At 50.7% G+C, this 24,107-nt stretch overlaps 1 protein-coding gene across 37 annotated transcripts in view; it reads left to right on the top strand.

The window, feature by feature from the left end:
- Positions 1-24,107, top strand: part of rims2a (regulating synaptic membrane exocytosis 2a) — a 118,355-nt gene that overhangs the window by 30,346 nt on the left and 63,902 nt on the right. For 29 of the 37 annotated variants that reach the window (XM_047335473.1, XM_047335392.1, XM_047335531.1 and 26 more), the window contains one exon: positions 1,690-1,982. In XM_047335473.1, coding sequence (XP_047191429.1) covers positions 1,690-1,982 — 293 coding nt within the window. Of the gene's footprint in view, positions 1-1,689; positions 1,983-6,195; positions 6,857-24,107 lie in introns of those variants that run through there. The other 8 variants (XM_047335329.1, XM_047335548.1, XM_047335609.1 and 5 more) reach the window with 5 other exon arrangements.

The raw sequence follows: 24,107 nt of genomic DNA, 5'->3' as shown, positions 1-24,107 counted from the left end.
GACGAGCAGCCTCACTGTACTTGTTGCTGCTTCACTGTGGTGGCTGCAGGAAGCCGCCAGCCACAGAGGTTTATGAAAATCCCTCCCAGCTTTTGCACAAAGTCACTCTTACCAACCAGTAAGTCAGTCACTGGTCCAGTAACAAACACTTCTCGTCTGTGGGACGGACACGTTTTGATCATGGGCTTGTGAAACCAGACTGCTTTTTCCTTCTACTCCGCCCACACACCCAATGCACAAATCCCTTTTTTAAAAAAAAAAGAAAGAATCCGTGCTCTAGTGCAAAGTAGTGAATGCGTCCAGTGCTACAGATTTGCTGACCTCCTCGATCGTTTGAGCTCTTCCACGCGTCGGCCACGCGTGAGCCTTCGATGCTCCGTCGCCGGCGAGACACACGTTGTCTGAGGGCGGGCGAGGCTGCATGCAGGCCGCGCTCGCACTAATAACGGTAATGCACTGACTCAGCACTGGGACTGTAAAGGCGGGGGATGTAGTGTGTGTGTGTGTGTGTGTGTGTGTGTGTGTGTGTGTGTGTGTGTGTGTGTGTGTGTGTGTGTGTGTGTGTGTGTGTGTGTGTGTGTGTGTGTGTGTGTGTGTGTGTGTGTGTGTGTGTGTGTGGGGGGGGGGGGGTTTGCAGTAGCTCTTGGCCGCCCTACTTGCCGTCTGGCCTGTCAATCATTTGGCATGGCTTTTGGTCTTCTCAGGAACACTTGCTCGTGGGACACGCGTGGTCACCTGGAGCCGGCACGCGTGTCACACAAGACGTCTCCAGGCAGAAGGCTGAGCTTTGTGTGTGTGTGTGTGTGTGTGCGTGCGCGTGCGTGTGTGTGTACGGTGACCAGTGCTGCTGTACGCCCCTGGATTTATGAGACCAGTGTGGCGGGAGCTGGCTGCTGGAGCTGCGGTGTTGGGGAGATAAGGGCACGGCATCGCGGAGCAGTAAAACCCTCCGTCCCTCCGCTCCTCGCAGACAGTGGTGTTGCTTTCCTTTGTTCCATTCGTCTCATCGAAAGGGCCTCAGCTGCAATGGCGTGACCTCTACCTGCTGTACCGCCGTCGGGTGACGTGACTAGCCTCTGCCATCAGTAGTCGTGCGGGCCTCTGCGTCGGTGGCGGATTGCAAAATAAGGGTTTAATAGTGATGCACTGCATCATAACCGGTACGAAGAATGATCTCATGTGCGGGAGGGGAACGGTGACATGCTTGGTCTGAACTTTTAGTTCTTCTTCACGAGAGCATTCGGACTCACAGACTCAAATTATATACAACAACAATAATGATGATGATGATGATGATAAACTGAACCTCTGTCACTTGACCTCCAATGATATGAAAGGCTGCCGCATGTGTCAGATATGTCATTATTCACCTCATCAACATGAAGTGTCAATGCCGTCATATTGTAATTGTGGGGGTGAAAACTCAAAGATCAAGTTTGCTGATAATTTGATAATTTTTTTTCTCAGATTTAAAAGCTTTATGAAAACCGGTTTAACACCTGAACAAAAAAACCAACAGATTTTCACCCAGCAACAGCAATATGCTTCACAGTTATGTTTTTTAAGATTTTACATAACACAAAAAAAACCCCCACAACTCACTCCATCGCAGCTCATCGTAGGCCTGACAAGACAATGTCTGTCGCCACTGCGAACCACTAACGCCGTCCCCGTTCTCTTCAACCGCAGGTAATGTGGGTGTGCAACTTGTGCCGAAAACAACAGGAAATCCTCACCAAGTCGGGGGCGTGGTTCTACGGCTCGGGGCCCGGTCAGGTGCGGGGCGTGTTTGAGGGCGGGCCACAGGGGAAGAAGGCCAAACTGCAGGAGCCGTCCCCGTGCCCCTACCAGGGCGCCCCGGGGGACCTGACACCAGCGTCGGACAGAAGCAGACCCCGCGGCGGGCTCCTGCCCCGACAGGGGTCCCTCGACAACGGCTCGGGGCCGAGGTACTCGGGACCAGGCGACACACCCGTAGACAGGTCAGTGAACGCGCCACGCGGGTTGTTTTTGTTGTTGCTATTATTGTGTACAGGCATGACGATTGTTTCCATCGGGGGAAGGAAAGCGTCAACTCATCGCCGGAGTCTTGTCGCAGGGGAACCGATGTGTGTGTCTGTTGTACATGGTTTCTGGCGGGAACAGTGAATCGAGGCAGCGTCTCCTCGCAGGCCAGTCGAGGGAGGCCGTACATGGAGGCCGCGAGGCCTGTGAAGGCGGCACAGACACAGCCACCGCATCCGGCACTGACTCGGCAGCTCTGCGACAGTCATCCGACCACTCGCTCTGTCCCTCACACCACCAGCGCACACGAACACGGGTGGTTTCCAAGCCGGCAGGCGAAGGGGTGCCTGCAAGAACTCCTATACTATCTCTTCCCTTGGGATTGTCCCCGTTTTGTCACGAGGAATGTTTTCAAAGCCTAGTTTAGATGCAGCCGGGCTTGAAAAACGAATGTGTTTCTGGGGTAGAAACGCACGAGCTGTCCCGGTTATGATTGGGTGCATTGTGTTCCGTGTGTCGTATGCGGAGAGCCCTCTCGGATGCTGACAACGGGGACACGCTGTGCTTGTGGATCCAACATCTGATGGTTGCTTATTTTTTTTGGGGGGGGCGGGGGTTGATACCGGTGTCAATGAGGTGGTTGCGTTGATGTCCACACGGGGGCTCCTTCCCAAAGGAAGGACGAGAAGTTTACAGTCAGAATCTATACACTTCATCATTCATCTTCCCATCTTTCTCTCATGTCCTTGTTTGCCGCCTCTCTCTTGTAAGGAAACCCGGCAATTGCGACCTTAGACTGTGGACGTGTGCGGGCCGATGAGGTCCCGGGACTCTTTGAGTGACAGCCCCGTCTTTCTCTCTGAGGCTGTGGGATCTGGGGCCTGTGCTACGAAGCTGGATATCAACTGTCTCAGTCAGCCCTGGTTTTTTTCTTCTATCCGGTAAACGAGAGTGTTCGAGTTGTCCATTACAAGCAAAATCGTCTTATTTAATATGATAATAGTTTTTTAATATGATACGAAAAAGAAACACTGACACGTGCAGGTCAATTTGGTTTAAGTAACATGTGAACGTGAATAATATGATTTGACAACTAAATTAAAAAAGAACCACTTGAAATATTTTTTTTATGTAAAGTCAGCCGATAAATATCATTTAAATAAGCAAAGGGATTCATCAAGTTTACTATTGAGTGATTATTTTTGCCTGATGACGATCAAACAGTTATGAAGACAAGTGATGTCAGAGAGAGAAGACGTTCATGTGATGAGGTCAATCACACTGAACTGTTCATTGATGATCATGAGTAATGTTGATCAGCGTGCGGATCGTTGCTCTTGATAGTATTACGCTGTTATTACTATTTATCTTCACAGCCTCCTCGTGGCTATCTGCAGCGATAGAATAGGCAAAAAAGAAAAAACACTGTCAGTGAGTCAATTCATCTTTATTGAATTCAAATGAAGCTCTAATATTAATTAGCCTGACGAAAAGTCTGGAACAGCAACATCCACTCATCTAAAACCCTATATGTGTGTGTGTGTGTGTGTGTGTGTGTGTGTGTGTGTGTGTGTGTGTTTGTGTGTGTATATGTGTCTGTGTCTGTGTGTGTGTGTGTCTGTGTGTGTGTGTGTGTGTGTGTGTGTGTGTGTGTGTGTGTGTGTGTGTGCGTGTGTGTGTGTGTGTGTGTGTGTCTCCTGTCTCTGCCATTGCGACCTTGTGCTCACTTCTTACTCCACTCCTACACCTGCAGAACGGTAAAGAATTTCAACGTTTGCTTTAATTGCCTGATATTTTGCTCCTAATGGGTGTTTTGGTGGATGTCACCCGTGACCCAGCAGCACCACAGTGTCGGATGTGCGTGTACGTACTCACGGTGCCTTCACTGTGTAATGAAGCTGTTGTGTAACAGCGAAACGCACGCACACACACACACACACACACACACACACACACACACACTCATCGCTACAGCTCCGAAATAGACTATATTTCCCCTCTCACTGTAGTTTAAAATGTCTCCCTCGGCTATACCCTTGTTAAGTCTTCCGTCCATTATGTCTCCGTACTCTGAATACGAACCCCACAATAGCACAGCGAGGAGCGGCGCGTCGTCCGTAGCGGCACGTTCTAATAAAAGCTACAGTATATGCGGGTACTCTGTGCCTCGGTGCAACCGCAGTACATTAAGCATCTTCTCCTCGAATGGCTTTGCTTTATAAAGGTGCGTTTAATGGACGGTCAGACTGGCTGACTCAGGTTAGGCTGCTCCATGCGTTCACTCTGTCGGTCACTGTCTGCTCCAGTCCGGGCCCTTGTCCCACTGTAGGTCAAATGACCGCGCGGCTACAGAGGTGGACACGGTACCAGGGAGGGGTCCTTGCCCACGCTCGCAGCGACACAACGGGAAAACCGTCCGTCTGAAAAAAATGCACACTATAATGCCGATGATGGATCGCGGCGAGTCCATAAATAGCACTCCCACCGCACAAGCACCAAAAATCCACTTTCATTAATCTTGAAGAATGTTTAAATGAACCACTGGATGTGTTCCGCCGAAGAAAAGGAGGAGAAAAAGCTGACAGTCTATTTATAAGGAGGAATAACTCGGGAAGGTTTTCTAATTTATCTCGGCCTCGGCGGTGTCATTTGAATCAACACAGATACGCCGGGACAGCTGCAGCGTCGGGGGGGGGGGGGGGGGGGGGGGGGGGGGGGCAACGATTTCACTGGGATGGGAACAAACTTTGTGGTGGAACTTCTTCAGATTCTGCATTTTTAACACATTCAGCCGCGCAAGAGAAATGTTAGGCCTTGCCAAATAAACACATCCAGCCTGGACCGGCTCTTCAACATCCAGCCCAGTATTGAGTTGCTTTGCAGGTTTTCCTTTATTATTGCTTGGTAAGAATCCTCCGTTCAACTGAAATTAGTTTATTCACTAATTTGGAACTGAGATCCAAAGGGGGGGGGGGGGGGCATACCTGAAAACCTCTCAAATCTATTGGATGCTCGTCATGAAGCCATATTCAAGCCAAGTCAAGAAAGACATTGTTTTAGCGTGAGGTGTGAATTCAGCCTTTCGACTTCTCTTGAATGGAAAAGAGCCATTGATGATGTTCAAATGTTTGTCGTACTGTTCCGGCTCATGACGAGATTTGTGCTGCACGGTGGCGTAGTGGTTAGCCCTGTCACCTCAGAGCAAGAAGGTTCTGGGTTCGAGTCCCGGTTCAAACCAACCAGGGCCTTTCTGTGTGGAGTTTGCATGCTCTCCCCGCGTGTGTGTGGGTTCTCTCCGGGTTCTCCGGCTTCCTCCCAAAGACATGCAGAATGGGGTTAGGTTCATTGGAGATTCTAAATTGACTGTATGTGAGAGTGAATGGTTGTCCGTCTCTGAATGTGTCCCTGTGATAGACTGTTGAACCTCGCCTCTCGCCCAGGGTTAGTTAGGGTAGGCTCCTGCCCCCCGCGACCCTTAAATGGATAAAGTGGTAGACGATGGATGGATGGAGTAACATGTTGTATCTTATATAGTGACACAACCTGTAAAAAACAAACTCCAACATAAGAATAGAATAGAATTATTCTTAAGTTCCTTATCTCACTCATTAGCTGAGTAGCTACTTATGTTATGTAGCGATTGTACTTTATCAGGAGTCAAATGTGAAAGATCTCAAACACGATCTCTAACATACGAGCGTCCTGTAAAAATGGTACAGGAACCTGCTGCTCCCTGGGTCATTTTTCCAGCTTCTTGCAGTTGGTTGCAAACACTGACTGAGGGGGGGTGGGGGTACATTCATTAAATAAATAGGTAATCCCTCGGGGAAACCCCCTCCCTCCTTTTTTTTATGTGTGCCCTTTCCTCACAGACAGACACTCTCCCTTTCAGAGGCACTGGGACTGTCCTCCTTTATAACTGATGAGGAGCTGATGCTCTGAAGCCACATATGGGATATAAGAGAGAGGGGGGGAGGAAAAAAAAACCCTGACGACAGCATCGCCTCTCCTCTCTCCTCTCCGCTTTATTATATTGTGCTCTCGATCTGCTGCTGTGCGCGATAGAAGATGGAGAGATATGGCACAAGCGAGTGCGCACGGTTGCATATCGGCCCCATAGTGTGTGTGTGTGTGTGTGTGTGTGTGCGTGTGCGCGTGTGTGTGTGTGTGTGTGCGCGTGTGTTCTCTCTTCATCGGCGACTGGAAATATGAGTTGAATGTGAGGCAGCAGCTGATGCGCCGGTAAGCGATGCTGATGCTGATGCTGATGCTGCTGATGCTGCTGCCGCTGGCTGCCGTGTAGGATGCTCCGCCGCCTCTCCTCTCCTCCGGGCGCTCCTGCGCCGCTTCCCGCACACCGAGAGGAGATTTTTGCCACAGCGGGAAGAAGGAGAGGCACGTTTCCTCCGGCACCGGCACTGGCACCGGCACCGGCACCGGCTCTGGCACTGCACCTCCCCGCGCAGTATGAGCGCAGGAGCCCGCGCGGGACGCGTCTCGTTTAAGGACACTTTTTTTCCTCACGGCAGGATAAAACGTGGCACTTGATCTGCGTCTAGTGCGCCGCGGGGAGGCGATAACGACCCCGAACACTGAGGAGGTGGAGGTGCCCGTATGTGCGGAGGGGGGCGTCCGGGCAGAGCGCCGCGCTGTCGGGATGCGCCGCTGGTGAAGGGAGCAGGGGCGATCGTTTACTGAGGATAAAAGCCAAACGGAGAGGGGGGGCGAAAATGCAGTTTGAGACATTGCGTCAGTTCTGTAGCTCGGTTCTATCGCATTTCAACGGCGCGTTCTCGGCGCCTCAGAACATCCTGCAGACGGAGCTGTTCGAGCAGGCGCTGAGCAACATCGGGTGAGTGAGTCCTTTTGTGAAGAAGAAATGCACCTGATTTATGAGGAAGGGCTTCCCCGCTTGGTATGTCAAACTGTTGGGGGGGGGGGGGGGTGCTGCGTTTATCGATCGGCAGCCAGCCTGCGTGATAACAACCCACGGTACAGCCTCGTACTGTTGCTGCTGCTGCAGATATTTCCTGGCTGGATGATGATGATGGTGATGATGATGATGATGATGGGGCCGCGTATGAGTGATGCTGCTGCTGCCGCGGTTTGAACGTCTGGCGGGGGGGGGGGGTAGTTCAAATGAACCCTTTAGGTACAGACCGTGATCGTGCCGAGGTGTGACTGTGCCGTGCGCGTAAAGTCGTGTATGCACAGGTGCGCGTGCGCGTACGGCCCGAGCCAAGCCAGCGCACCGCTGCTGCAGCATGTGTGATGTGCTGCTGCTGCTGAGAGCAGATCACGAGGAGGGTAAGTGCACGTTTAAAAGAAAAAGAAAAGAAAAAATCCGGTGTCCGGGGGTTGGACATGAGTGGGAAAGACGCACCCGCAACACACAGACACACACACACACACACACACACACACACACACAGCCTACACAGACACACACACACACACACACACACACATAGGCAGCCTACACACACACACACACACACACACACACACACACACACACACACACACACAAAGCCTGCACACTTGAACCCACGCCATTATATTTCTTGGAGCAAGTAGTGAAAGTGAACAGTTCACATCAGAACAGGCAGAACGACTTGATGAAACAGTGTCCCAACTGCAGAAAACCATGACCACGAGCATTTTATACTCATATTTACATATGAGACTTATTGGTCAAAAGCCTTTTACTACCTATACAGCATCTGTGCTGCTTCCCTGCTGGGTTGGCTGGGGGGAAAATGGCAGCGGCGTGTCAAGAGAAGTTGCATCTCCCTTTATGCATTGGAGCACATCATGAGCGGTCGGCTAAACGCTCCGTCCCCCTGTCCCCCACGGAGAGGCCCCTGGTCATCTGGCTTCGGCGTGGCCGTCGGACACACGACGCAGACCGCAGATGGGGTTCAGACTCGCAAAAATACAGAACCACGGTTTCTTGCATGCAGCCGCCGCAGGGCTCTCTTCCTGGTGCGGCCATAGATGCAGCCAGGCACCGTATCTCCACACCGTGCACTGTCTGTCTGTCTGTCTGCCTGTCTGTCTGTCTGTCTGTCTGTCTCTCCCTGGGGACTGCGAGTCTCTCCCCTCTCCTGTCCCCCCCACCCTACCGTCAGAAATAATTTACAGCACTGCTGGGCTCTCTGCCACCTCACATTACAAGGCCAGAACACTCAGCCACTGGCAAAGGGCTGAAACTGGGGGGGGGGGGGGGGGCTCTGCGCCTGGAAACACTGATCCAACAATCATCACATCTGACTGATTAAATTGAACTTAGGTTCCATTGCTCCCCCCCACCCCCTTTTTCTTTTCTTGGGTATATATAGGGTCAATGTCCACAGGACTATAGGTTTGTCATTGTCAATGTGAAATTTGCATATTTGAAGTTGGCTAAATGGTCTGGCCAGAATCTCAATGTGTGTGTCCACAGTTTCAGTAGTTTTCCGGGGTCTTGCAGACCATTTTTCAGCATCTTTGTCCATTCATCTCTGGGTCTGTAAGTACAGTGTCATGTAGCTCACAGGTACACAACAATAATGCAACTCTGCAAACCAGCAGTGTGCGCGCTCGCTGTTATCAGCGGTGAGCCAGCTTGTGGCCCTCTGTTCGATCAGGGCTGTTTGTGTGTGTGTGTGTGTTTCCCCTCTCTCTCTCTCTCTCTCTGTTCCTGTCTTGCCCAGGCCAGGTCCGCTAATGGGCGGTATGCTTTTAGATCCGTCTTCCATGTATTATGCATGTGTGCGTCAGCAGGGGTCCTAATGGGGTGTGGGGATCTGTTCTTAGAAGGCCAGAATGGTTTCGAATTGAGTGGTCACTACATTTAACCTGCAACCGTACTTACCCCACCTTCACGCACGCACACACACACACACACGCACACACGCACACACCCGCGCGCTTGCCATGCCTGTGATCAAAGTGTGTCTTTTGTCAGACGACTGTATGAAGCAACAGAGGGGATGTTATTGAGTTAACATCTCATAGTCTTATAGTCCCTTTCACGTGATCCTATTGTAAAGCATACACAGATACAGTGAGTACAGTACAGTAAGTGAGATGTGAATGGCCGCGTTTGATTCTCGGGATACATTCAATGTAGTGGAAGCAGCGCTGTCCTCTTTACACGCAAGGTATATTGAATAAAAGCGACATAAGCGGTGCCGCACAATCTCGGAATGCGATTTTAGCGAGTCTTCTTCATCCCGCGGTCTCGTACAATATAGTCCTCCTGCAGTGGCCGCATATTTTTGTAGTCTGCTGCATATATGTGCAGTGCAGTGTATGCACAGTGTGTACAAATAGAAGGAAAACCAACTTGTTTCCCCGTAAGATCCGCCCCTCCATCACCAGTCCCCATCTCTTCACTCGTCCCCTCCAAAGATGGGGTTGCCATAGTGATAAGGTGTAATATTTGATCAATAGAAACGATGATGTAGCTTTCCTGCCTGTTGATCCACAATGTTAGCCAGCCCTCGATGGAAGAGACGGAACTAGGGATGTTCTTTCGAACAGCACGGCGTTTATTGAGATGAAATGACAGGAGCGTTTGGGCGAGACGCTTTTCAGTATCTCTACTTGAGAGACACAACTTTTTTTACCGTGTCTACTGTCTATGCAATGACATGTAAAATGTCAGGACTAATATTTTTTTCTATAGTCACCGACAATTAGTTTACTTAAAAGAGCATTCATTATCTGCATTATACGACTTTATTTCCTAATATATCACGAAAAATCTCTGATGCAGAGTTGAACTTTATTATCTTTAACCTACCAGAAGAGAAAAGTGCTTATTAGGATCATTAAAGGTCTGCGCCAACTTCACCCACAGCTACAGCGGAGGATTCATTCGTTACTAGACATTTCAGATGTGGACAGAATGAGTTGAGCATTAAGTTAGGTCTCTAAATGAGTCCTGCTTATTGTGAATGAAAGCTTACTCTGGAAGGGACGGAATAAACTACAGAAGCACGTGGAATCAAAAATTGGACTGTGACGTGCATACAAGTTGCACACTCTCCTTTCAAGTTTCTACTTTTGCAACTTCCTGTCAGCCCACATTGATGAAAGTGGAGAGAGGAAGAGACAGGAAGTACCGGGAGGAATTGCAGGAACAGCCAGGCGTCAGTCACCATGGCGACAGAGTTGGAGACGAGGCAGACACAGGGCCTGCTGCTTGTGGGACCCCCGTGGCGCCCCACATTCACGTTGATGTGACAGAACTGGGAGAAAGGAGGAGAGGAAAACTGAGAGGCAGGGGGTGAAGGAGGAACAAGGGAGGAGGAGGAGGAGGAGACAGGGTGCAGACCTAGAAATGAGAGACAAGGACACAGCGGTCCCTCCCTCGGCTCTTCGCAGTCCCCGACACTCGTGTGTTCGTGTGGCGGTGTATCCACCTTGACGTATCATTGGCCACTCTGTACTTTGCATTACATTTACCTGTGCCCTGTTCTTGCCCTTCTTCATCCGGTTGGTATATTTAGTTTTTCTCAGGAACGCCTCGCGTCACATTCCCGCACGTACACATTCGCACCTGGCGGACGCAAAATCGAGCTGACTTTGCTCCTCGGAGTTCAAATGCCTTGCTGGAGGGCTTTCGAGCAGCGGCAGCTGCCGGTGGGGTGGGTGGTGGTGGTGGTGGTGGTGGCGCACGGTGCTAATACACTTTCTTTGTCTCTACCCACGTTTTCCCAGCCAGCCTCCAGGCTACCATCAGCTCTTCTTATCCGCTCCGTGAGAACTGTAACGTAGCATCCTGGGGCTTCAGTGTGTCCTCCTCGGGACACTTTCTTCCCCAACATCCCGTCACACCCCGCCCACGCTCGCTCCGTCCGTCCGTCCTCAGGCCCGCGGGGTCGTACCCGGTTGTCGCCGGCAGTCAGCAGCTGTAATTAAGCCAGCCCCTTATTGGTTTTGTCCTCGCCGAGGGAGACGTACAGTATGTGCAGGAGGAAGGGAGGCCCTGGTTTATTGCCTGGGCGTCTGAGAGCGGGGTTGTTATGATTGCACGCGGTCGAGAGGAAGAGGAGAGGTGGGTGGAGAGAGAGATAAGGTGGACAGAGGTGGAACGATAGCGGTGCATAGGAGAAGGGGAGAGGGAGCGAGAGACGGCGGTAGAGGCTGAATCGATATGCCCGACTCCTCTCTGCTCTTCTCTGCGCTCACCAAATCATATCTCAGCATCAGACGGAGTGAGAGAGGAAGAAAGAAACCTAGAGAGAGCGCTAGTAGAACTGGTAGCAGGCGGGGGATGGGGGTGTCTGTGTGGATAGATAAGAATCAGGCTGCGTCCCCTGCTGCGGGCCTGCAGCCGGCGGCTGCCCGGAGAGGGAGGTGAAATTTCCTTTTTTGGCCAAGCTGTTGGTTACAGGTCGGCACGGGCCCACAGCCGGTGGAGCGCGCGGCGTCACCCGGCGAGGTGTGCGGCCGCATGACGTGTAGATCGGACCGGTCAGGGTCGTTCTCCGTAGTGAAACGGGACGAGGAAAGTACAGGAAGGGTCACGGAGCAACAAAAGAGAAGCCTCAGCTTGTACAGAAGCGCTGACATCTGGACTCTTTTCATGCTCACGGAGCGAGACTGATTCCCCCTCAAAGGCTGAATGGGCACGCGTGTGCGTGCGTTTCTCTCTCTGTGTGTGTGTGTGTGTGTGTGTGTGTGTGACCCTCAGCCTTAACCTTAACTTGTGGTAAATGGTTGCGTTACAGTAGGCACAGTGTCTCCCTGGTAAAAACTACATTTCACTCCGGCATGCGAGGCCCCGGGCCCTTAGCTTCTCCTCCTTCCACTCCGCGATGAACTGACGAGATGGCGGCTGAGTGGCGTAGATGTGAGACTCGGCTCTTCTCCGTGTGTGTGTGTGTGTGTGTGTGTGTGTGTGTGTGTGTGTGTGTGTGTGTGTGTGTGTGTGCGTGTCCCTGCATTTCTTTGTGAGCGTGCACGTTCGGTCGCACTCGTATGCTTGTGTGTTTCGAGCGCAGTCGCTGGGAGGTCTTCCTCTTTTCTTCCCTGCTCCCAACCAGATGTCGGATGTCATGTTGTTTTTTTAAAATAGCCAAGAGAGAAGAGAAAGTGCATGCGGCGCATGCTTTGCGCTTTACTTTCAACCGCATGCCTTGATGTGTGATGCCATCTGTCAGTGTCAGGAGCCAGTTTGTCGAAGGGGGTCAACATTTGACTTCTTCTGCTGTCGTAGCCTCACGGTTAGTGGAGAGTGTGAAATGTACACATACGCCGTTCCACAACTCCTACTTTGGCCTTGATGCTCAGCGGAGTTGTTAATTGAGAGCGAGGTGCTTCACAGCATCATCATTCTTGTTTTACATTTGATTTATTGATTAAAAGAGGATTAAAACGTCAGACCTTCCAAAGGTCAAGAGGTTAAAAACCCCCATTATCCAGTGCAGCGGCGTCCGTGTGACACTGCTGAGCAAACATTTCAAACTCTCCTGTCACTGTTCACAAGAAACTCTCAGTGATTCAGTCCTTGCACTATTCCGCCCAACGCACAATTGACCCGCTGGCATAAATATCTGCGTGCGTTGTTTTCATGAATGGAGGAATCGAACCGCCTCGCACACAATCCCGCTGCCGCGCTCCAAATCCGAAATCCGTTTCATGCTCGCCGGTTCATTCAATTACCGAACATACACTCGGAGAAGCTATGTGACGAGGCAAATAATGAAAGAGCCTAATCTAAACATCTGCGTCTATCCGGCCCAGTGCTATCATCGCCATCCATCTCCTCCCCGGCCCGCGTGCTCAAATCCTCTTCTGCGACGCTGACGCTATTTCACCAGCTCAATGAGATTAACTATTTCCATATTGTGCAAACATTGCACCGTGTGTGTGTGTGTGTGTGTGTGTGTGTGCGTGTGTGCGTGTGTGCGTGCGTGTGTGCGTGTGTGTGTGTGTGCGGTTCCCCCCGTCTCCCCCACGCGTGTACAATTAGCTCAGTTCATGTGTTGCAAATGAGCCGGGTGCCCTGCCGGCGGTCGGCAGCCTCCCTGGGCTTCTCCTGCCGAGCGGCGGGCGAAGAGGAGAACCCGGCCGAGGAGCGACCAAGAGCCGCCTCCTCCTCTGGCAGGCAGGTGCTGAGCAAACAGAGGAGAAGAAGCAGCCCCGGCGACTGTCTCCACCCGCCTCACGCTCCTCGATCCCCCTTCATTATTGTTGGAGTCTGCTGGCTGGCATTAATGAAACCCCATGTAATATTCATTTAATTCCCAGTGTTTACCAGTTCATTAGGTTTTAGGATAGTGGCTGATCGGATCTCCGGGGGTGGCTGGGTGGAGGAGAGGAGCTGACTTTGAAGATGTTTCATCCCCATCACCAGCCGGGCTTCCTTCCATTTATTCATACGTCTCTCTTGATCCCGCTGGAAGGCCGTCCGCCGTCCTCCCCTTTCCTTTTTTGAATCGTGGCGCGTTCCTCTTCTCCTCGTCTGCTTCACCACACTTGAGCTTTCATTTGTAAAAGGTGGCAAAATTTGAGGGGCTGCAGTGGTTAGCACTTTGGCCTCACAGCAAGAAGGTTCTGGGTTCGAGTCCCGGTTCAAACCAACCGGGGCCTTTCTGTGTGGAGTTTGCATGTTCTCCCCGTGTGTGCGTGGGTTCTCTCCGGGTTCTCCGGCTTCCTCCCACGGTCCAGAGACATGCAGGATGGGGTCAGGTTCATTGGAGACTCTGAATTGACCGTAGGTGTGAATGTGAGGGTGAATGGTTGTTTGTCTCTGTATGTGGCCCCCGTGACCCTTAAATGGATAAAGCGGAAGACGATGGATGGATGGCAAAGTTTGAGGACCATTTTTGGATTTTGGTTCACCAGCGAATCAAACTGTGTGAGCAGTTCCTGCCACCGAGCCCGTATATAAATAATATAAAGACTCTATCTGCAATGTTACTCGCGGTGACGTACACTGTTCTAGGAACTGAAGGGGGAAAAGGTGGCGAAGCGTGGATCAGCTGATTGAAAAGATGAGGTGGCCGAAGGAAACTGCTGTCGGAGATTAAATGTTTCCTGGGACCGGAGCGAGCCCTCTGGCCAGTTCAGCTCCCGGGCCGAGGGCTCGTGTTTTACAGACGCTGTCCTGTGCAATTACAATTAACCCGAGCAGCCTCCGGCTCTGGGGCTCGCCCCGCAAAAGGTCCGACCCTGAGCCCATCGATCGAGACGGTTGGCTTGTCAATGCCATCGAGCGCCGGGGAAAAAAGGTCCTTTCTTCTGAGCACACGGGGACACGGACGTAGAGAAAAAGGCCGAACTCTGTCGCGGAGCTCGCATTCTTTTTGAAATATGGTGGAAGACTCCATCAGTGTCTGCCTCTATCCTCCTTCCTGCGTGACTAGTTTGACTGGGTTCTTTCTGGGGACGAAGCAGCAATGATGCACAAATAATTAAATCATGGAAAATATATTACGTGACCTCGTCATGTTCTGAAACATTTGTGAAGTTTCTTATGGTTTTACAGATACAGATGTGTGTGTGCGCGTGTGTGTGTGTGTGTGTGTGTGTGTGTGTGTGTGTGTGTGTGCAGCTTCCTGTCCAGGCAGGCCTGCTATAGCAGCAGATCTGTTTGAGTTCAACTTAAGAGAGACTTAAGGGGAAAAGGCAGCAAAAGTGGAATGGACAAGATGCAGGGGGCGGGGCCTGCATCTGACCAAGTGCACTGCACTTAATAGCATTGTCAGAAAGTAACTGACGGGGAACTATTTCAACATTCTTTGCTAACTGGTCCTTAAGAGCAGGACTGAGAAAAATTCACCATCTAACGAGGTCGCTCCTGCGGAACCCCTTTGCACGATTGTCCGCACTCCCTCAAATGTTGCTCGAGTGATCTGGCGCATCGTCGGACCAAACCTTTGACGCTGTGTCTCAGTTATCGTCTTCAAATCCCCTCTTTTGTTACCCAGTTACAGACGGAGCAGAACTTGAATCTATCCAAACCAGACCGTTACGGAGAGATTGCTCAGCACTGATTCACTGTGCATGCAGTGGGGAAAGTCAGTTACCTTGATCAGAGTCTGTTAAGCCGGCCAATCAGCGAGCGACACTGTAAGTAGCATGCGCGTTGATTTGATTATGCCCCGGCCCGTGTCGAAGAGATGCACTGGCTTCCCCTTCCCTTTTGGATGTACAGTAATTGGAGAGTGTTTATGACTCTGCACTTCCTACTCAGGCCATTGTTTGTGACCAGCAACATCTAAGCAGTTTGTGGCAAAGACGGGGACTAAATGAAAGAAGGAAATCTTACATGTGACCGCACATCTGTGCAGTTTTAGAAATGCACTGAATGTACATTTCGACGTTTAAACGTCTGTTTTTTCCGAATGTTCCTGCTCTCGGAAAAGAAACACACACTGAGCTTTGACTACAAGAAATCTGTCATTATTAATTCATAAGTGATTTGTTAAAAATAGCTGCTGTGATGGTAAACGTGACCTGTGCTGGACTTTCATGAAGGCAACATGCAGTTGGAACGAAGACACGTTTAAATGAAAAGGCTTCCTCCTCCATGTTATTTCTGGTCGTGTTCTCTCTACACTGTGTATTTGCCGTTACTTTAAAAATCCAGTGTCCAGAGTATGAAGACTCAGGAGAACTACTAGGTTTCTAGTACACACCTATAATATATGGATGATCTGGATGTAACATGTTGATGCTCCTCCTCAGGATATAATGTGTCCAAATAATGTGATGGGCTGTAGTCATCCTTCCAGAAAATATTTGATCTTTCTTTAGAAATCAGTCTAGCAGTGTAAAGAGTTGCGTTTTAAAATCATGGGATGTTTCTTATTATTTGCTCAGAGGTCATCCTGAGGTCCTTCTGGCGTGTGTATGGTTTTGGGACGAAGAAACGGGTCAAGCGTCCTCTTCTGTGTCTGTTGTCGGACTACTGGTCCAAAGACAACTGCACGGATTACCACGAAACAATGTAAAGATATGGAAGGAGGCAGCCGGAGGACTCGTGGCCATTTAGTGCCACAACTGGTCAACAGCTGGTTAACATGCAAACTGTAAGCATATCAAAATGCTAAAGTTGCATGCTTATCTCACTGCTACTCTACCTAAATGCTGTTAAGCCTGAACAGGATTAGGTGGAGTTAATGAACGTCAAGTGAGGCCGGATGTTTTGTGCAGAAATATTAGATTGACATTGGAAACACTAGACGGCGGGTTTCACATGTGTTCCCAGAGGGCGGAGCGCCACGGGGACGATGTAGTGGAAAGGCGTCGTATGGGACAATGGAGGCCCAACCTTGAACCCAACACGAACAGCCACTTAGCCGGGACTCCATCACCATTTGTCAGCAATGATTGGACAATAACCAGAGAAACATTGCTCACCTGTCAGACCCCATGCCCCCCCCTCCCTGTCTGGATCACACTTCCCCCCCACCACCACGTGCACGCACCCCGTCGCCCTCCGTAGTCTTGTCAGGGGGGGGGGGGGGGGGGGGGGGGGGGGGCTCGGCTGTTTGCCGCGGCGCGCTGCTGCAGCCTTATCTGTTGACAATAATAGACTCGGAGGAGTGAAGAGAGAAAAAGAGAGGGATGGGGGGGGGGGTGTACGTCAGGGGAAACGGAGGGACCGACGAGAGGAGTCCAGACCAGCCTGTTTCCCCCAAGAGGCGCCAACGGTTCGTCCAGCCTCAGACATGTTATTTTGGGCCGCAAGGGTTATCAAAGCATCCTCTGACTCACCCCTCAGCTCTTTTTCATCACCTCCTCACTTTCCGTGTAGCCAGACAGCCGCGCAGCGTCGCCGCCTGTGATTTCAAATGCGGCCTGCTCACTGGAATGAAAAATGCATACTTAGCAGAACCAAGAAGAAATGCGTGTGTTTAGAGAGAGAGGGGGAGGGGGGGGGGGGTGCATGCAATTACCTGTGTGTCACACAGGGAACGAGATGGCACACCATGGTTCCCTGAGACCTTTTTTACAGCAATTCAGCCATTTTGCGATTACAATTCAATTTTTCCGGGTTATGAATAGCCGGGCAAATTCTCAGTGTGTTCTCGACACGGCGCTCTGGGAAAAAATGAACAATGACTGACAAGCAGCTTGTAGTGTAACGCCTAATGTGTTCGTGTGTCGGGTCAGCGTGGAACTGTGTGAACTGTCACACGTGCAGCGCACTTCCGGGTTGCGTCAGCGCACTGCGACATCGCCACAGGTCGGACCACACCGGTGATGGCCAGAGGGGGGAAACGGACGTGAGACGTTCAACCAGTGGGGTCACCGCTCTTCAGCCCGACCCGTGTCAAGTTCCTCTTCAAGTAGCTGGGGCAATTTATGTGCATGGCTTTGGCGCCAGTCCCCAAACAGACCCCGTGGTTAGTGATGGGGGACGATGGTGGTTTCGGGTTAAACGTGATTAAGACTGTAACTGAAGTCAATGTGAACTTTATCTGGAGTCAACCAGGCATCAAGTGTGGTGAGAGCCTAAACATAACCGTGAATAAAGTTGAACAGATGTGCGGTCACTACAGGTGGATGTTGTGGTGAAAGAAATTATGACTTCAGTGGGAAAACCCCGTCGTCACTCAGTGTCAACATGTCCTCATTAGGTCCATATAGAGCTGCGTTACATTCTCCTCAAAATCGACTTGCTGTCGTAAACGAGGTGCATAAAGAAACAGGTTTGGCTGCGTGTGATCAGGACTATTGGAAAAAAAACAGCCATTTCCTTACTTGGATGACTTGATGTTTAATTACAGGGACTCTGACGTAATTCTGTATCAGGCTTTCCACGTGTATCCAGTACACTGTCAAACACCACAACATACACATGTCTCTTCTCCCTGCTGCTGAGAATCTCTTTTTATATCATCTATTTATTTATTTTTGCCCCACCATGCCTTTTTGACATAGTAGGAAAAGCACAGTTGTCACTAAATGCATTCATGAAAGTTCTGTCCCATCCCAGTGAAGCAGTCAAATGTATTAGTTATTACAGTTTGGACGTCCCGTGGCTGAATGGTTAAGGCACCTACAACAATTGCTGCTTCAGTGGTCTTCATAATACCATAAAAAAAATAATTTTTAAATCTACACATGCTCTGCTCCTCTAACCTTTCTCTGCAGCGACGGGAGCAGCAAGTGGTAACGTACGAGTCCTTTACGTGTAGCTAATCCTAATGGCCTATTCTGTTGGGGCTTGGCCCACATAGTGGTGCGCTAGCTGTGCCTCTTTTATAAAAGAAAAAAAAAAGGAGAAAAAAAAGGAGACCAAACAGACGGTGCAGTGCGGAAGAAATATTAACTGAGCAGGAGTATAAACATAGCATGAGCACACGGGGCGCCGGTTGGTCGGCTCACTGGCAGGAGGTTGGAGCCTCAGCCAATTGGAGCGCACGCTCACAGACCTGCAGACACGACTGTCGGCCGAACTGATAGATGCGGTGCTCGACCGTGCAACTCCTGGGGCCCGTTGCGCCGCGCAAAAGTCTCCGCAGGACCCCTGTCGCGGAGCGAGGGATGAAGCCGTGCACACACAGCGTCTTCTTCTTCTTCTTCTTCTTCTTCTTCTTCTTCTTTTTTTTCCTTTAAAATTAAAACTGAAAATCGGGTCATTGAACATTTTGATCAAGACACAGCTTTGAAAAAATAGCATCCGTACAATTTTATAATTTTTATCTCGTTGCATAGTTACCAGCTGTAAGCTGGGATCCTGAGGCCCGTGCTTTTTATCTAGTGCACATCGGTCTGAAGTTTCTTGTGACCACAGGGTCTGAGGTTTAGCTGTGTAACAGCATGAATGGCTTTACTGTAAGTTATCACATAATGGAACATATCAGGCTGCCATTTGAATTTTACGTCTTTAATGTGTGATACATACACAGCAGTAAAGGAGGCCCTATTAACACAAGTTATAAAAAAAATGTATATATATAGCACATGCTGTAGCATAATTTAAAAATGGCAATTTTTCCCACTGGTCCGTTACCATTTCCCCTCCCTTCAACCACCGTCCCGGGAAACGCTGCGTCAACAGCCCATCCAACCGCCCGCCCGCCCGTCAGTCAGCTGTCACCTCGGCCGTCTCAAACAGCACATGGTGGCATATCTGCAGTCGAGCTCAGGGGAGGGCTGAGGAGGAGGGGGGGGGGGAAAGACGATGTGAAAAGTGTTGAGGCTGAAAAGGGAGATGAGAGATGCAGGAAGAAAGACTTTAACAACACTAAAGCCCACTCCCGCCCACCTGCACCAAGTGGACCTTCTCAAACCAGGTCGCTGAAAACCAACTATGTCACGGTGGTGCAGAGGTCTGATCCGTTTTGTAATGCACCACATGAATGAGGTAGAGAAATGTCTCTCTCTCCTTGATTTGATGCCTGGGAAGCCACCCAACAAGCACAGCAACAACACAAACCATGTCATTTGTTCAGTTTAAGGATCATACGACCTCCGGCTGAGTGAGATTGGGTGAAACCTCCCGCTCCGCTTGTGATTGGTTATAGATGTGACCTAGTAATCAACCGAGGAACGTAATCCCGTCCTAGGCGGAGGACTGAGCGGCCGGCGGGTCGGGCGGGGTCGCCGCTCGACGTCCAGCCCAGTCGCAGCGATCACACGACGACGACGACGATGATGATGATGATGATGATGTTGAATCCAAAAGTCGGCTCGATTTCAGGCCCCCAGAAGCCTTTGCAGCGGGGGTCACAAACTGTGCCATTCGTCTAAATCCAGCAGTGTGCACGCAGCACACTGCGGGCGCAGCAGACCGACAGAAGCGAAGCAGGTCGTGCTGATGCCACAATATCATTTGGCCATTAGGAGACGCAGCTGGACCGGCCGGGTCGCCGCCGGAATTCAACCCACTTTCGCTGCAGCGGGTAACGGGAGGATTGGATGCGTCCCTTTGACTTGGAGGGGCGTCCCGGCTGTGTCAGTCTTGGAAAGGAGAGTGACACCGCATCGCTAAATGTGCCGTTACAGCTGTCTCTCTTGCTCGTGCTGTTTTTCTTTCTGGTCTCCCTACTTCACTGGAGACCAATCCAGGGCGTGTTGTTGTCATTAGTGGGCCAGAGTCCCTCCAAGAGGAGAGCGCGCTGCAACGCGGCACCACTCATTTGTTCTCGTTCGACTTCTCTCCATTATCCACAAAAGCGGAGGTGGCACAATCCCCCCGGGGGGCGGGGGCGTTGCATTTTTTCACCTTGATTGCTTTTGGCTTTCCCATCACTTAACATGTGTCTTCAGCAGCAGCAGCAGCAGCAGCAGCTGCAGAGACGGAGCCGGTGTCACACTGCTGCTGCAGAGCTACACTTGTGCTGCCTCTAGAAATATAACAATTTTTAATCCCGGAGGAGACGGGATTGGTAAGGCAATAGCTGGCTCTGATTTTAAGCGGCCGGTGCTTTGCTTGGATCTGAGCGGACGACTGCGTTTGTGAAGAGTGTGTGAGCCGAAGGCCGCGGAGCCGCCAGGCAGAGGATCCGGCAGACCCTTCCAGTAAGGCTGGTTACATATCTCACCATCGAGACTGTAGCGCTTTGGATATAGGATGTGATATAACAGTGTGTTCAAATTCATTCATTCATTTTTCAATCATCAGGAAGTTAAAGTTGTCTCATTTTCTCATCCATAAGGTCGTGTTGTCTGTGGTTCCACAAACAGAATGCAAGGCAGCCTGCACGTGCACTAGGTTGTGCGTTTTGTGCAGCACAGTTGTTTGTTTTCTCACTACAGCCAAATACCAAAGCAACAGAGCAGCAGTTTTTATTTTCTGCCTCCGGGATAATTATCACAGCATCGTTGGAAAGCGGCGGCTCCGTCACGGGGTTTCAGTCTTTACGGCTCTCACCAAGAGGTTAAAGCTCCGGCTAATGTCTGTGAAGTGCCGGACGGGGGCGCGCTGTGGCCGGGGGAGCGCGCGCGCACGCGCATCGTAGCGTCGGACGCGCGCGCGCCTGCGTGGAGCCCCGGCCGGCGACTGTGAAGGGTTCATCACTTACGGGAAAGCTTCCTCATTGACTTTCAGCTATTGATCCCTGTGCTCGTGGCGTGTCTTTGGTTTTTTAAATGGAATGTCAGCGTAACGCCTCTCGGGCGTGGAGGCGGGAGTGCACATTGTCAAAAAACACTGACGGCGGCAATCGTGACGAAAAAAAATGAAATCGTGTCATCTCGTTCTGTTCATCACAGACAGTTCAATTCAATTCAATTCAATTGTATTTGTATTGCGCCATATCACAACATACATTGTCTCAATGCACTTTACAGACAGGCAGACGCATTGAGGCAAAATGAATCACACTATCACAATGTTTGACCGTGACGCTTTGCAGCAAGATTTTTCATTCATTCTGTACATTTTCTGACCAATCACAGGCGCTATGGTTAGTCAGCAGTCGGTTTCCATCACACAGAGCAATTCACTCCTTTCTACAACACAAACAAAACGCAACCACAATGTGTCTGCCTTTACTATGACGGGATGAATTATGTTTTTTCTCTATTTGAACTAATGCAGCATGGAGGCCAAGGCGGTTTTTGGTTGTTCAAGTGTTTTACGACTAGTTCTCTGACCAGAACCGGGTGGCCGGGCGTGATAGTCGTGATTCCAGTATTGAGCGAATGATTATCATGTCAACCAACACTGTGCATCTCCTAGACTGACACACTGAACTTGGACTGTCTGTGTACAAGAGAGAAAAGGGGCGTGTGTGAGCAACAGACGCTCTGTGTGTTAACGGGTGTGTGACAGCCGTTCTTTTATGACATTTTACCGTCATAAACCCGCATCAAATGCTAACGATTTGTGACCCCGGGGGCTTCCTGCTTGATCTCGAGTCTTTCATCGCACACACACAGAGAGAGAGAGAGAGAGAAAAGGAACGTGAGGCTGAGAGAAAGTCACAGTCAGGCGGTCCCCGTCCGTCTGCAGCCAGCGAGCGCGTCTGTGGCCGCGGACGTTTCTGATCGCGTCCCGTCAGCAGGCCGCAGCAGGGAGACGTCCGAGGAGGCCGAGAGGGGTATTTCCCCCAACGGGTTGTGTGTCGCGTTGCAGAAGATGGCGGCGCGTCAAGGTTTTTCATCATGGCGAGCGTGGCGGGTCACTTTAATCTTTTTGGGATGCACTTTTTTAATCTTTCGGGGGCCAAAGTGCATAATCCCATGATTTTTTTTTTTTTTGTGAGCCATGGATTTGATACGTTTATATGCTGCTTTTGATGAGGACAGTGTACTTGAAAGATGATTATAATACTGGAATTATTAGCATCTTTTCTGATGTGTTTTAGTGACTACGTGTTTACCCCTCCTCACCGCTGTGGTCCTCAAAACATGATTCTGTGCAGCCATCAGAGCCAAAAGAACATTCCTTGCTACATAAGGGTGCTAGGTTCTTTTACCTATGTTAAATATAAAAGCCGTGAAATGAGAACGCTGTCCCCCTCCCTGAGGTGAATCGCACTCATCATCGCCGTCCTTGTCCGCAGCTGAACGAGGTCTCGCGGTTCACACACGCTGTCACGGCAGAGGATTTTCTATAGTTAGCTCGGAACAGGACAGCGGCAGCGGCGACGGGGGCCTGCTCGTATTTCCCACTGCAGGAATGTACAGAACGGGGGCTTTGTCCCCCCCCCCACAATTCTACCTCCGTGTCTCTTCCTCATTGTCGGCCTGTGAGGATGAATCACTGCTGCCGCGCACACACCACAGTGCCACATCTGTGGTTGCATCACGCACACACCGTCTCCCTATATATATATATATATATATATATATGAGGGGGCCGTGATCGGAAGGAAGCGCCGTCACTGTGTGGTTTCGTGACTCAGTCGCTGCAGCAGCAGCAGCAGCCACGGCGTCTGTGCAGCATCACATGCATCATGATCCATCTAAGCTTGAGCCGGACACGTGTGGCACGATGCACCGTGCAAATCAGCCACACGTTCAGCTACAGGGACGCAGTCGCCTGACGTCTTCTTCGCTCCATTTATCCTCTCCCCTCTCTCTCTCTCTCTCTCTCTCTCTCTCTCTCTTCACGTTTGGTTTCTCCTCTTTATCCCCCTTTCTGTGTCACTGAGGATGGAATGCAAATCTAAGATCAGCAGAGGGTGTCATGGCGGAGCTGTTGCGGGGCTCAGAGGTATCTGCAGCGATGGCTATGACAGTAGCAGTGGCAGCTGGAGCAATGGCAGAATAATGCACGGTATGAGAATTTTAGTGCTGCGCCACCGCTCCGCTGTGCTTACCGAAGGCTGGTTCTTTTTGGCGCCGACAACGACGCGGATGCCGTCGAGGCGAGCCAGGGCTCGTCAACGGGGCGTTTGTTTTCCGCGCCCGTTGTAGTCGCCGTGTGCACGTTCCCTGTGCGTGCGCTCTAGGTGTGGGGTTTCAACGCCACGTGGCCCGGGGGGGGGGGGGCACATTAACCCGAGGCCCTGTGGACATGCTGAGAGCCAAAGTGATAAAACACACACACACTCAACGAATAGAGGTGTCCCTCACTCACCCCCCTGCCCCACATTCCCTCCCGTCCAAGTCGCCGTGCATGTCCCCCTGCTCCAGCGTATCATTTCCGCCGCTGCTTCACTATGGATTTGTGAATGAACCACCACTCGGTTAGTGACCGGGAGCACGTTGTGAATAATGAAACAGCCCTCGTGGGGTGTTTTTTTTTTGTCCAGCTGTGTCTGACTCACTAGTGAGGCTGCGTTTGGATGCTGCGGTGACGGGGGGGATGTTTTTTTGTGATGAGAAAGGAGAGGTCACTCCCAAATGACCTTTTGTCGTTTGCAAATGTTTCCTTTAATGTGCGTCTTTATCTTGATTTGCCGTGGATGAAGCTGTGTAGCAGGTAGTGGCATTTTCTTGCTGCGGCATCCTCCCGCAACAATGTAGAATGGAGCACTTCCTGTGACACCTCCACGGAGCTGCACTAAGATATTCACTCTCAGTAGTTGTACTGGCAGATAGTAGGAGACAGAAACATATTTCTAGTGGCTTTAATATGACTAATATCCATTAGCATTAAAAAAAAAAGGATGATAATAAATTTGGAGGGCAGACATGGAGCAACGTCAAATTTGGTGCTGGGCAGGAAAACTAACAGTGGGTTTGTATATTATATATTA

The sequence above is a fragment of the Scophthalmus maximus genome, chromosome 1 (genome assembly GCF_022379125.1).
Source record: "Scophthalmus maximus strain ysfricsl-2021 chromosome 1, ASM2237912v1, whole genome shotgun sequence".
NCBI classification, from domain to species: Eukaryota; Metazoa; Chordata; class Actinopteri; order Pleuronectiformes; family Scophthalmidae; genus Scophthalmus; species Scophthalmus maximus.
This window is presented reverse-complemented; position numbering and strand designations above follow the sequence as displayed.